Raw genomic sequence first — 14,062 nt, 5'->3', positions numbered from 1 at the left:
TTGCAGTGTTCTCCTCAAAGCCGACTGTGTGACACTGTGAGTGGGAGTGCACAATCATCTAATGCCTTTATTTCAGGAGCAGAGCGTTCCTGTCACTATGGGGATGCAGCAGCAGACAGTACTGTTAATGTGTGTACTCAAGTAGCAGTAGAGACATTTTTCTATAAAAGCAGTGTTGCAAATGGCAGAGATTACAGCCTCCCTCGCATCTGTCTCTCTCATAATTTGTAAATGTAACTCATAAAATGTAAATGTAAATGTAATAATTTATGCAGTGATTGATTTAATTATTTCACAACTTCTCCAATCAGACATAGCCATAATCCTAATTACGGCAACAGCATGCCTGCGGAGGCAGCATCCCTGTAATACCGTTAGTGTTAGAGACAGCACCTTAAAAGGGTTGTGTAATGGTGCCTGAACGCCATGAAGTGAATACCCTCCTCACCGCCTTAGTTGTTTATAATAGAGTTAGAGCAGCCCGCCATTAAAGTCCCCCTAACTAAGTCACTGATTGGTGTGATGGGTTGACCGTACTGTATGCGTACAGTAGCCTTCTTTTGTTTATGCCTAAAGTAGGATATTTTGTAACCCATTGCACACTGGCACTGTCATGCACATAGCTGAGCAGGATGGTGCAGCAACAGGAGGCCATACGGAGGACGGGGGGACGGGGGGGGACGTGGGCTTGTTCTATTCTGTGCCTGTGTCACACCCTGGCTCTGGGGACTCTATATGTTGAGCCAGGGTGTGTAAGTTCTATGTGTTTTTGTTCTATGGTGTATTCTATGGGTGCTATTTCTATGTTGGCCAGAGTGGCTCCCAATCAGAGGCAACGAGTGTCAGCTGTGGCTGGTTGTCTCTGATTGGGAGCCATATTTAAACTGTCTGTTTTCCCTTTGTGTTTGTGGGATCTTGTTCCGTTTTGGTTTGTTGCCGTGTCGGTTGTGTTATACCGAGGACGTCACGTTTTCGTTTTGTTGTTTTGTTCGTGCATTCATTAAATAAATAAATATGTTTGCAACTAACGCTGCGCATTGGTCTACTCCGTATAACGATCGTGACTGAAGATCCCACCAAGACAGGACCAAGCAGCGTGAAGAGGAGAGAGGATGGACCTGGGATCAGTTGAGTAGGAGTCTCGACTGGGCCCAGCCAAGTGAAGAGCAGAGAGGTTGGACTATGGAGCAGTGGATTAAGAGTCTCGACTGGGCCAAGCCAAGTGAAGAGCAGAGTGGTTGGACTTTGGAGCAGTGGGGTGAGAGTCTGGCGAGAACTAGGGAGGCCTGGTCCACGGGGAGGAGAGACACCCAGACATTTTTTAGGGGGGGGCTCACGACGTGGACGTCGGGGCAGCAGGAGGCCGCGATAGAGCGGTCCAGCGGGTTGGCAGAGGAGGCCGCCAGGTTACGGGGGCCACTGGTATTAAAGGGGAAGGAAAGTGTAGAGGCACGGCGAGAGGTACTGGGGTGTGTTACCAGTCCGGTCCGGCCCATTCCTGATCCCCGCGTAGGGCCAGTGGTGTGTGTCCCCAGTACGGTCCGGCCTGTTCCTGTTCCTCGCATCGAGCCTGTGGTGCGCGTTGCCAGCCCGGCCCGGCCTGTTCCTGCTCCCCGCATCGAGCCTGTGGTGCGCGTCGCCAGCCCGGCCCGGCCTGTTCCTGCTCCCCGCACCAAGCCTATGGTGCGCGTCGCCAGCCCGGCCCGGCCTGTTCCTGCTCCCCGCACCAAACCTACGGTGCGCGTCGCCAGCCCGGCCCGGCCTGTTCCTGCCACTCGCACCAAGCCTACGGTGCGCGTCGCCAGCCCGGCCCGGCCTGTTCCTGCCTCTCGCACCAAGCCTACGGTGCGCGTCGCCAGCCCGGCCCGGCCTGTTCCTGCAACTCGCACCAAGCCTACGGTGCGCGTCGCCAGCCCGGCCCGGCCTGTTCCTGCCACTCGCACCAAGCCTACGGTGCGTGTCGCCAGCCCGGCCCGGCCTGTTCCTGCAACTCGCACCAAGCCTACGGTGCGCGTCGCCAGCCCGGCCCGGCCTGTTCCTGCCACTCGCACCAAGCCAGGGGTGCGAGTCGTCAGCCTGGTAAGGCCCGTTCCTGCTCCACGCACCAAGCCAGGGGTGCGCATCGTCAGCCCTGTCCGGTCCGGTCCTGCTCCACGCACCAAGCCAGGGGTGCGTATCGTCAGCCCGGTCCGGCCCGTTGCTGCTCCACGCACCAAGCCAGGGGTGCGCATCGTCAGCCCGGTCCGGTTCGTTCCTGCTCCACGCACCAAGCCAGGGGTGCGTATCGTCAGCCCGGTCCGGCCCGTTGCTGCTCCACGCACCAAGCCAGGGGTGCGCATCGTCAGCCCGGTCCGGTCCGTTCCTGCTCCACGCACCAAGCCAGGGGTGTGCGTCGTCAGTCCGGCACAACCCGTGCCTGGGTCACCGGTGCCTGGTCAGGTACCGGTCAGCTGCTCCACACCGGAGCTGAACCTATCCGCTCCTACGATGTCCAGTTCAGCTCCAGCCAGCGGGGCCAGACCGGACCAGGGGCGCTACGGGGGGATTATTAGAGGGTGGTGGTCTAGCCCGGAGCCGGAACCGCCTCCGAGGAGGAATGCCCACCCAGCCCTCCACTGGTTTGTTGTTGTTCAGGCGCGGTCACAGTCCGCGCCTTTGGGGGGGGGGGGTACTGTCACACCCTGGCTCTGGGGACTCTATATGTTGAGCCAGGGTGTGTAAGTTCTATGTGTTTTTGTTCTATGGTGTATTCTATGGGTGCTATTTCTATGTTGGCCAGAGTGGCTCCCAATCAGAGGCAACGAGTGTCAGCTGTGGCTGGTTGTCTCTGATTGGGAGCCATATTTAAACTGTCTGTTTTCCCTTTGTGTTTGTGGGATCTTGTTCCGTTTTGGTTTGTTGCCGTGTCGGTTGTGTTATACCGAGGACGTCACGTTTTCGTTTTGTTGTTTTGTTCGTGCATTCATTAAATAAATAAATATGTTTGCAACTAACGCTGCGCATTGGTCTACTCCGTATAACGATCGTGACAGCCTGGCCCTGTTTAGTTTGTTTTGTTTCATCCTCATTAGCTGCAGCTTTAGAAACCTTTTCCTGTATTTGCCGGGAATCTTTTTCCAAGGGAAATTATGCATTTTGATAATGATTTTGAGCCTTAGTGCTCAGGGGGTATGAACATAACGTAAACAAAAGGAATATGAGTATAATATGAGTGAAATATATTAATGTTTAAGTCAATCGGACCCCATGAAAGCTTTGCCCTTCATATGTGGTAGCAGAGTAGAATGAGAGTTTAAGGCATGTTGATGTCTGTCCTTTATTATTGTGACTGATGATTCCTTGGATGTTAATGCGGTGTCTATATCATGGGTTTCTAATGTACTTTACTGTCTGGGTCATATGCTTACAGCATGAGCTATTCATAAGTAATATTGATCTATGAGCACTCAGCTGCCTTAACATAGTGGACAAATTATTCTATGATTAATTCAGTACTCTATATAATATAGTACTCTATATTATATACAGTGTAGTACATTTTGTAGTAAATCCAGATCAAAAATCCATCCCTATGTATTTTATTGGTGTGGTCAGTACTAGTTTAGTCTGTTTATAGCACCAGGCACACATTAGAATCTAACATGCACTGTTCATGTTCTCTTTTTTCTAAGCTGTGCCCTTGGATCTGGTTCAGTGTTCTGGTTGCAGACAGCTAGCCCGACATTTAGATAAAAGATCCCACCAGGGTATGTGAAACAGTGCAAAGTACGATTGACTTAATATTGGTGTCTGATAAATCCAAAATATTGCAGAGTGGAGTAATAGTCTATGGAATCAGTGATCATTTTATTACATTTTGCACAAGGAGGGTTTTTAAAGATATATTTAAGTGTCACAAAACTGTTAGAATCAGAGGACTAAAAAAATACTGTGTTGAAATGTTTAGGGAGCAAGTGGGTAAAATTGACTGGTCACCTGTGCTGGAAAGTGTAGGGGTAGATAGGGCCTGGGAAGCCTTTAAATGTAGATTCCTTGATGTGGTGAATGTGATGGCTCCCATTAGATGTGTGTCAGAGTAAAGCAGAGATCTAGCCCTAATGATGAGATTCTAGAATCTATCCAAGCAAGGAATAAGGCCTTCAAGAAATGTAAGAACCCTCAAGAGCAGCCTGATTTTGTCCTATATAAATGTCACAGAAATGAAGCACAGAGCAGGATGGATGAAGCTAAGAGGGGTTACTTTGCTGATAAAATCATTGACAACAAAAATGACCCTAAAAAGCTTTGGAAGTCATTTAAGGAACTAGGCTGTAGTAGTACTACCAAAAACAAACGAAACAGTATTGGACTGAACATCAGGGGGGAGATGGTATATGAAAAAACAGAGGTTGCCAATGAATGTAACTATTTTTTTACTTCTGTTGCCAGCAAGCTGGTTAGCAAGCTGCCTAACAGTTCTGGTTTGTATGGAAATTACCAAGTCAATAAGTATTATGCCGAGTTAGGGGTTCAGCCAAACTCTTTTTCTTTTGCAAAGGTAGCAACAGCCAAAATAGCCAGTATGCTAGCAGAGCTTAAATGCTCCAAAACCACAGGCCTGGATAATATATTCCTGCAAGGTTTCTTAGAGATTCTGCTGAGCAAATTGCCCCTTGTATTACGCATATCGTTAATCTCTCTCTGGTACAAGGCATCTTTCCCAGGGACATGAAACAAGCTAAAGTTATACCTCTGTATAAGAAGGGGATAAAGTCTGACCCTGGGAATTATAGGCCTGTATCTATCCTTAGTATAACATCAAAGATCCTGGAGAGAGTTGTACATGAGCAAATGTATGAATATGTCAACAAACAATGTATGATTTTCAGTCTGGTTTTAGAAGAACATACTCCACTGATTGATGTATACTTTACTTGACTGACTTCATCTGGAAAGAGATTGATGAGGGAATTCTCTGTGGAATGGTACTGCTTGACCTACAGAAGGCCTTTGATACAGTTAACCACTGTCTCCTAATCTCCAAACTGGAGGCACTGGGGTTAAGCAGTATCCCTCTAGGCTGGGTAAAGTCCTATTTGTCAGGTAGGGAGCAAGTAGTAGAGGTTAATGGTTCACTGTCTCAGGCAAAACCAATAAGTTATGGCGTTCCGCAGGGGAGCGTGCTTGGGCCTCTATTTTTTTTTTAAAGATGCTTGTTCTTGCCGTCTTTTCCTTGATGTGGATGACTCTACACTTCTGGTGTCTCACAAAAGTAAAACTATGTTGGAGAGCATACTTAGCACAGCGCTTACTAACATTAGCAAATGGCTTGGAGATAATAAGCTATCTCTGCACTTAGGTAAAACTGAGGCAATTATTTTTGGGTCCAGACCTAAATTGTGTAGAGTTAGGGGGTGAGGTCCTGACTACTAAAACCTCTGTTAGCTACCTGGGGTGGAAGCTTGGGAGGTGTGAGCAAGGCCACTAAAGTGCTAGGGAAGGTTAATGCCAGGACTACGTTTTTGGCTAGAAAGTCCAAGCTGCTTGATAAGGACTCCATTGGAGTGCTAGCCACTGCCCTCAGACTTTATTGTGTGTTATCCTCGATGATTTTACTCATGTGCATGTATGGCTTTTCCGAGTTTTATGTGTGCTTGTTTTTTTAAATGGTTGAATTAATAAACTAAACTAAACTAAATGGCCAAGCCCCACAGATCTGATGAATGTAACAGAGAGCATGGATATGGCTATAGAGGTCAGCATGGCCATTACACAGTAAACGTTGTGCTCTAGTCTAGTGGCTGACCAGTTGGCCCTGGGCATAGTGAGAGCTGTAGTGGACTGATCAGAGGGAATCCACCATAACTGGCCATCACATCTTTAACCCACACAGATTAGCCTCCATTAGGCTAATGTGGCAGGTGGGCGTTTGGGTTGTTAGTATGGGGGGTTGGGGGTGTGCGTGCAAGTGAGCGTGTGTGGATGAGTATTGTGGGAGTGTATGTGGATGAGTATTGTGGTTGTGTAGAGGGAGTTTATGTGGATGAGTATTGTGGTAGTGCAGAGGGAGTTTATGTGGATGAGTATTGTGGTAGTGTAGAGGGAGTTTATGTGGATGAGTATTGTGGTAGTGTAGAGGGAGTTTATGTGGATGAGTATTGTGGTAGTGTAGAGTTTATATGGATGAGTATTGTAGTAGTGTAGAGGGAGTTTATGTGGATGAGTATTGTGGTAGTGTAGAGGGAGTTTATGTGGATGACTATTGTGGTTGTGTAGAGGGAGTTTACAGTGTGGGAAAAAAGTATTTAGTCAGCCACCAATTGTGCAAGTTCTCCCACTTAAAAAGATGAGAGAGGCCTGTAATTTTCATCATAGGTACACGTCAACTATGACAGACAAACTGAGAAAAAAAAATCCAGAAAATCACATTGTAGGATTTTTAATGAATTTATTTGCAAATTATGGTGGAAAATAAGTTCTCCCCTTTTTAAGTGGGAGAACTTGCACAATTGGTGGCTGACTAAATACTTTTTTCCCCCACTGTATGTGGATTAGTATTATGGTAGTGTAGAGGGAGTTTATGTGGATGAGTATTGTGGTAGTGTAGAGGGAGTTTATGTGGAAGAGTATTGTGGTAGTGTAGAGGGAGTTTATGTGGATGAGTATTGTGGTAGTGTAGAGGGAGTTTATGTGGATGAGTATTGTGGTTGTGTAGAGTGAGTTTATGTGGATGAGTATTGTGGTAGTGTAGAGGGAGTTTATGTGGATGAGTATTGTGGTAGTGTAGAGGGAGTTTATGTGGATGAGTATTGTGGTAGTGTAGAGTGAGTTTATGTGGATGAGTATTGTGGTAGTGTAGAGTGAGTTTATGTGGATGAGTATTGTGGTAGTGTAGAGGGAGTTTATGTGGATGAGTATTGTGGTTGTGTAGAGGGAGTTTATGTGGATAGTATTATGGTAGTGTAGAGGGAGTTTATGTGGATGAGTATTGTGGTAGTGTAGAGGGAGTTTATGTGGATGAGTATTGTGGTAGTGTAGAGGGAGTTTATGTGGATGATTATTGTGGTAGTGTAGAGGGAGTTTATGTGGATGAGTATTGTGGTTGTGTAGAGGGAGTTTATGTGGATAGTATTGTGGTAGTGTAGAGGGAGTTTATGTGGATGAGTATTGTGGTAGTGTAGAGGGAGTTTATGTGGATGAGTATTGTGGTAGTGTAGAGGGAGTTTATGTGGATGAGTATTGTGGTAGTGTAGAGGGAGTTTATGTGGATAGTATTATGGTAGTGTAGAGGGAGTTTATGTGGATGAGTATTGTGGTAGTGTAGAGGGAGTTTATGTGGATGAGTATTGTGGTAGTGTAGAGGGAGTTTATGTGGATGAGTATTGTGGTAGTGTAGAGGGAGTTTATGTGGATGAGTATTGTGGTAGTGTAGAGGGAGTTTATGTGGATAGTATTATGGTAGTGTAGAGGGAGTTTATGTGGATAGTATTATGGTAGTGTAGAGGGAGTTTATGTGGATGAGTATTGTGGTAGTGTAGAGGGAGTTTATGTGGATGAGTATTGTGGTAGTGTAGAGGGAGTTTATGTGGATAGTATTATGGTAGTGTAGAGGGAGTTTATGTGGATGGCTGCTAGGTTAAGCTCTTGTTGTCTTAGGAGAGGCAGAGACACAGGCAGTGCTGGTGGAGGCTGTACAGTAGCTGTGTGTGAGGTAGTGTGTTTCTGCAGTATGGGCTGACGCAGCGCTTTAAGTCCCTCCTAGCAGTGTCCACACACACACACACACACACACACACACACACGCATCCCAGCGCTGGTTATCCATCCTCATAGACACACTACAGCAGCAGTTGCCCTGCCCTACTGCGAGGCTGAACATGTCACCCCCACTGCCATCCCCCTGTCTCCTCTCCTGTAGCTGGCTGTGACATTGCCTGTGTCTCTGTGTCCTCATCAGCCAGCCAGCCTGCTCCTCCTCCTCACTTCCTCCCATCCTCCCCCAGACTCCCTCCTCCATTGATCCTGAAACAGCCTGATGAGGAAACAGATTCCATGACAACGGCACCACTGGAGACTTTAATCTATTCCTGTTGAATTCATCATTTGCCCATATCGCTGTCGCCTTCCTTTGTTCTTCAGCTGCTGCTCTGCTGTGTCTGTGTGTGTGTCTCTGTGTGTGTCTGTGTGTGTGTCTCTGTGTGCCAGTAGCTCACCCCCCCTCTCTCTTTCTCTCTTTCTCTCTTTCTCTCTCTTTCTCTCTCTTTCTCTCTCGCTCTCTGTCTCTCTCTTCTATAAGCAGAGTGAGTGAGCGAGCTCCTGCAGCAGGGGATCTCTGCATTAGTGCACGCTCCTCTCCTCTCCCTCCCCTTCTCCTTGCGCTCCCCCTCCCCTCCCTGTGCAGCCGCGGCAGTGTGCCTGCGCGCGCAGGGCGGATGGGGCTGTATGCCGGAGCTGGGAGCTGCAAGGTGACTGAGGGAATGGAGAGGGATGGGAAGGTCTGAGCCACGCTGTGACTGTGTCCCGCCGCTACCACCACCAAGCCCCTCTAGAGCACCCTCTCCTCTCTTCATCCCCCTCTTTCTCTCCCTCTCTTTGTCTAGACAGAGGTGGACCAGCTGCCCTGCCTCCAGCGCCTCTTTCTCAGCTGCAACAGCATCACCAGGTAAGATCTTCTGCTACTGCTTAACCCCCTCCTCTCCACAGAGCTCAGTGCTGGCAGGTTCCCCTCCCAGGCAGCTCCCTATAGCTCAGGGCTGGGCCTGGCCTCTGCTGCAGTGGAGGACCCATACTGCCTGCTCTCTCTCTCTGAGCACACACCGAATGACTGCTGAGGTGAAGAGAAGGTGTGTCGGCGTGTCGCATGAATGGGAAGTGTTTTGTTGCTGTGAAGAGAGTGTTTTCAAACCCCTGTTCTTTTGTATGGTTTTGCCTTTTGCCACCCTTAGCCTTATATAAACAGTGGAGTTGTCATTGAGTTCAGTCAGGAGGACACAGAGGCTGAATGCTGAAGTAGCACTGTCCCTGCCTGTGAAAACAGTCCTGTGAAATCCCGATTTAATAAGACAGTGTTGCCAGCCCAGAGGGCCACAGTTGACTCCTGCTGTGATTAATTTCTCATGGCAGCTCTTGCTAGCCCACTCTGTTTTAGGCAGTAAATAAATAATTTAAAGCCTGCCTTGCCCAAACAAAAAGCTTATATCAATCTATAATGATGGCAAAATACAACATCTAGCCTAATCTGGCTTGCATTTGATCCTTTTTGTGTAAAATCGTCTGAGAAATGTAGGCTACTATTATCATGGCAGTGAAGTCCTGGTGGGATAACAAGAGCCTTTATTTGACGTCTGCATAGCTGTAGCTGAGAGAGAATCCCAGGCTCAGCAAAGCCTTTGGTTGAAGCGAACATTATCACAAATTAGGCCAATCAGAAGTCCTCTGTGCACACTGTACCCAGCACACAATTTATATTTACATTTGTAGTGAATCAACTGTTTACATTACATTTCTATTTTTGTAATTTAGCTCTGGGATTTTAACCAGCGACCATTCGTTCACTGGCCCAACGCTCCTAACCGCTAGGTCACCTGCCACCCTAGTTAGCTTGGCTACCTACTACCCTGTTTAGCCTAGTTATTGTCTTCCCATCTCAAACTCTGTTCACCCAGCCCCAGGCCATGTCTGTTGCTTTCAATGCCCTCTTCCCACTGCCAGTCCCAGGCCCAATTAGCACGTTTCCATGTTTTCTTTTTGTTGAGCTCTGGGCCCTGGGTATTCAAAAAGGGTATCAGGTAGGAGAGCTAATATTGGATAAATGTTGCCTTAATAAGATTATGTGGACTAGGGGGACCTGATCCTAGATCAGCATTCCTAAGCTGAGACGCTTTGTGAATACGGGCCCTGTTCCCTGGTGGTAATGTCGACCTATGGAGTATAAGGTTCATTCAACCAAAATGGAGGTTGGGGGAGCTTTTCTAAGTGAATTACTCATTATATTAACAAATAGTATTTATCCCATTGATATGTTGTTAATGACTTGTGTGGTGTGTGTTTTCTCTCTCTGTGTGTAGTTTTGATGAGCTAGCCTGCCTGGGAGAGTCGGGCTCCCTTTCTGAGCTCACCCTGGATGGGAACCCAGTAGCCCTGGAGACATGGTACAAGCAGGCCGCCCTGCGCTGTGTGCTTCAACTCAGACAGCTGGACATGAAACGTGTCACGGTAAAAAATAGGCTCGGTGTGTGTGTGTGCGCGCTCATGTGTGTCTGTCATTTCTTGTATGTGGTTGAGTTTGCGTGGCAGTGGTTGTGTTTTTGTGTGTATTTCTAGTAGTCATGCAAGGCATAACAACACATTGGCTTGTAAATACTGAATGTTGACCTTGACTTGTAAATACTGCAAGGATTCTGTAAAGCAACACTTTACAGAATCCTTGACACTTCCACATGCTTGATATCCATAGGCATAAAAGCGGATTTTCCCGTCAAAGATGATGTCATTGTATTCACACTACATACGAGACACAGAGTTCAGAGGTTGATGTATTTGAAAGCTGTTAAGCAGGCAGGCAACACCCAGGTCTGAGCTTGTAGGCTACATGAACCCTGAGGTAGCACACACACACCTTGCCCTCAGAATATGTAGCTTTCTATTTAATCTGTGTCGTAGCGCTGCTTTAGAGGAATGGCCCTGCAGCCAGTAGGATGGGCAAGTCCTCCTGAGATCAGAATCTAATTTGCACAACTTTCCCCAGATGAGCACTCGCTCTATGTAGTAGAGTAGTAGTAACATAGTTTGAGATATAACATACTTGCTGTCAGTGCCAGGGCAGGCAGATATAATTTCTGAATATAATGTAAGTTAAAGCTGGCTGCAGATGTGGAGGAGCTGAACTCCTCTTGCTTTGAGGCAGAATAGAATCAATAGATGCCAGGAAACGGTTACCGTTGCTCCTCGTGGGATATCTGTGTCAACACAACAGACTGGGTTTGTTCAGGTGGAAATTAACAGTGTTAATGACTAAAGATTTTCAACATTATTTCACCAATGTTCTAGTCTACTAATTAGTGGGAAAGGATGACAATGCATTATTGATAATATTACAAATAGCCTAGTTGTGACAGCACTTAAGGTCCTCTACTCAAACTGATTTCACATACTGATTTAACTTTTTTTTATTTCAAAGCATTTTTTATAAAAGGCCTGCCCTTATAGCAAAAACATTATGCAAAGGGTACGAAAGATAGTGCTTTGATTCTGGAGCCATGACAGCATTTTGAGTGAACCATATCAAATAATATTTTCTCAGCCGAATTGTCACAGAGTAGCCAGCGCTAAACATCCCCTAGAGCTCAGCTGGCAGTCTCACATTGGGTCTGCTGGTGCATTGCATGCCGGGAGCTCTGCCTGGCACACCCAAACAGCTGGGCTCAGTTCAGTTGAGGCTGCAGCCGAATATCAGAGAGACAGACACAGATAATCCTGTGATGCAGCAGGAGATGCTGCCTCTCCAACTGGTCCTTCCTGTTGAGGGAAAACCTGCAGCCGACATAACAGACATTATTCTGACTGTGCCTCTGTCTCATGTTGAATAATTCAGACTCTCCATGAATGGAGCGACACCCTGATTGTGTTATTGACCCTCTGTTCTGCAGGAGGAGGAGAGACGTATGGCCTGCGTTATGGCCCGAAAGGAGGATGAGAAGAGGAGTCACAAGCAGGCCATGCACAAGGTACCTTACTTTCCTTTTGTTGATCTCTGTCCATATTTGTGTTTAACATACTGTACTATATTGTTACTATCGCAAATCTCTCGCCATGTTGACTGACCAATATATTATTCTGCTCTGACATAGATCAAACTGATGTTAGCTAGTAGATTGTCACATAAGCGGCAATATAATTCCACAATGATAACATAGAGTCCAAATAATGTCACAGGTCAGTGATACGAACTGAGCAGACTAGCTGGTGAGAGTTTGTCCATAACCAAATATTTCAAATATTTTGTAGTTTATAATGTGTTATATAAGCGTTTCTGCCGGACGCATGTCAACAACATGATTAAGCCATACAGATTTAATTTGTGGAAAGTGCTTATTTGGACAATAACCAAACTCCTTGGCCCTCAATGCTGTTTGTAAAAAGGTTTTTACCTCCAAAACATGTCCTGTTTATTCATATGAAGAGCCAAAACTAGTGAAAATATGAACATGCTTATTGTCTGCTGGCCTTTAGGGTTTATTATGAGTACAATAGGATGTTAGGTGTGCTTTTGTTTAAACTCATTGCACATGTAACATACACTGCATGACCCCTTGTAGACAGTGAATGAGGATGACTAATGTGTTGTGGGAGTTAGACTATAACTGCATTGTTTAAGGAGAGGGCAAGAGGGCAGTTTTTGACGTCGAACATTGTATCAAATAATGTACTGTATATCAACATCTATGATATGCTGTCATATGTCTGTAAGCAATTTCTGTTGATGCTGAGGTACGGGTCAGCATTTATCTCAGATGATATCTGTGAAAGCGCTCTGAGTGTTGCTCCCCAATGGCCACTAATTCTTAACTACTTGAAATGCACTGTGGTGTTCAGTCGTCATGTAAAGAGGATTCATCTGCTTTGCATTAACCGCCCAACCATGAGTTGATCAATGGGGGCATTATAGTAGGGAGATGAAGAAAAGCCACAGCTAGATAAAGGCTCCACCCACTATTCCCCAGTAACCCTACATTTATGTTGCTTGGCATGGTGTCTTCTGTTTAAAAAATAGTTTCAAATGTTTCGATTTTGAGGCAGTTACGTTTCCAAGGGGGCTCAAATAACAGTGACTGTAGCTACAATTCTCAAAGTGTTTCAATCCACTTCAATAGTCATTTGTCTTTTTTCCTCTATTTTCTCTTCCCTAAGTGTTCCTCACAATAACTGTTCTAACTACAGGGTTTCTAAGTGCTCCTCTTGTAGAATATCAGGTGCCACCAACCTTTGTTTGAGACTGGTTATGATTTCAGTTCAAATCACCAAAACATGCTTGTTCAATCATTATGTATCTGTACTGTACTGTATGTGTTAGATAATGCATACTGTACTGTATCTATACTGAGTGTACAAAACATTAGGAACATCTGCTCTTTCCAGGACATAGACTGACCAGGTGAAATCTATAATCCCTTATTGATGTCACTTGTTAAATCCACTACAAACAGTGTAGATGAAGGGGAGGAGACAGGTTAAAGAAGGATTTTTAAGCCTTTGAGACATGGATTGTGTATGTGTGCCATTCAATGGGTGAATGGGCAAGACAAAAGATTTAAGTGCCTTTGAATGGGGTATGGTAGTTTAGCTTTCGACACCTTGTAGAGTCTATGCTCCAGCAAATTGAGGCTGTTCTAAAGGGCAAAAAGGGGTGCAGCTCAATATTAGGAAGGTGTTCAGCTCAATATTAGGAAGGTGTTCCTAATGTTTTGTACACTCAGTGTATATTGCGTGTGTGTGTTCCTGCCTTCCTGCTGCATTGACTGATCCATGCTGAGAGATCGGCTGGGGGTCTGGAGGGAGTTTAATTGTCTGTGTGTAATCCAAGCCAGCTAATTGAGCTAGTTGAGGAAATAATGATAAATGGAATGTTCCGTAAGGTTTTCATGTAGTCTCAGAATGATCCACTATGGATCCTGTTTGCCAGCCGTCCCATGTGTGTGAGTGGAGCATTCCATTCCATACCTGCGTGTATCGAAACGGAACTGAATAATGGCAAAAAAAGAACAAAATCAAGAGGTCGGGGGCCCTGCGGCATGTGCCCTGCGTGCCCGTTCGGTAATCCGGCCCTGCCTATCCAGCACACACAAATTGTACCTTTTTATTACAACAGAGCCTTTGTAACTGTGGGAGACTAGGTATTGGTAAGATAGGCATGTTTGTAGGTAATGTAGGCTATCAGTTAGAATAACATTTGAAGTTTTATTTTTTGAAGTTAAACAGTAAATGTGTATTTGTGTCCATAGAGTCCTGCTCATGTTGCGCCTCAGCAGTTCTACACTCAACTTGGACTCAAGTCTCAGGACTCCGCAGTGACAAGCAAGGCAGG

At 46.0% G+C, this 14,062-nt stretch overlaps 1 protein-coding gene across 1 annotated transcript in view; it reads left to right on the top strand.

The window, feature by feature from the left end:
- Nucleotides 1-14,062, top strand: part of LOC311128134 (leucine-rich repeat-containing protein 49-like) — a gene marked incomplete at both ends in the record, with an annotated part of 49,040 nt that overhangs the window by 14,559 nt on the left and 20,419 nt on the right. The window contains 4 exons of the mRNA XM_084160114.1: nt 8,580-8,641; nt 10,047-10,194; nt 11,628-11,705; nt 13,980-14,057. Coding sequence (XP_084016240.1) covers nt 8,580-8,641; nt 10,047-10,194; nt 11,628-11,705; nt 13,980-14,057 — 366 coding nt within the window. The remainder of the gene's footprint in view (nt 1-8,579; nt 8,642-10,046; nt 10,195-11,627; nt 11,706-13,979; nt 14,058-14,062) is intronic.

The sequence above is a fragment of the Coregonus lavaretus genome, assembly GCF_964263955.1.
Source record: "Coregonus lavaretus genome assembly, chromosome: 4".
Lineage (NCBI taxonomy): Eukaryota > Metazoa > Chordata > Actinopteri > Salmoniformes > Salmonidae > Coregonus > Coregonus lavaretus.
Note: the sequence above shows the minus strand (reverse complement) of the source record. Positions and strands in the feature narration are given on the sequence as shown.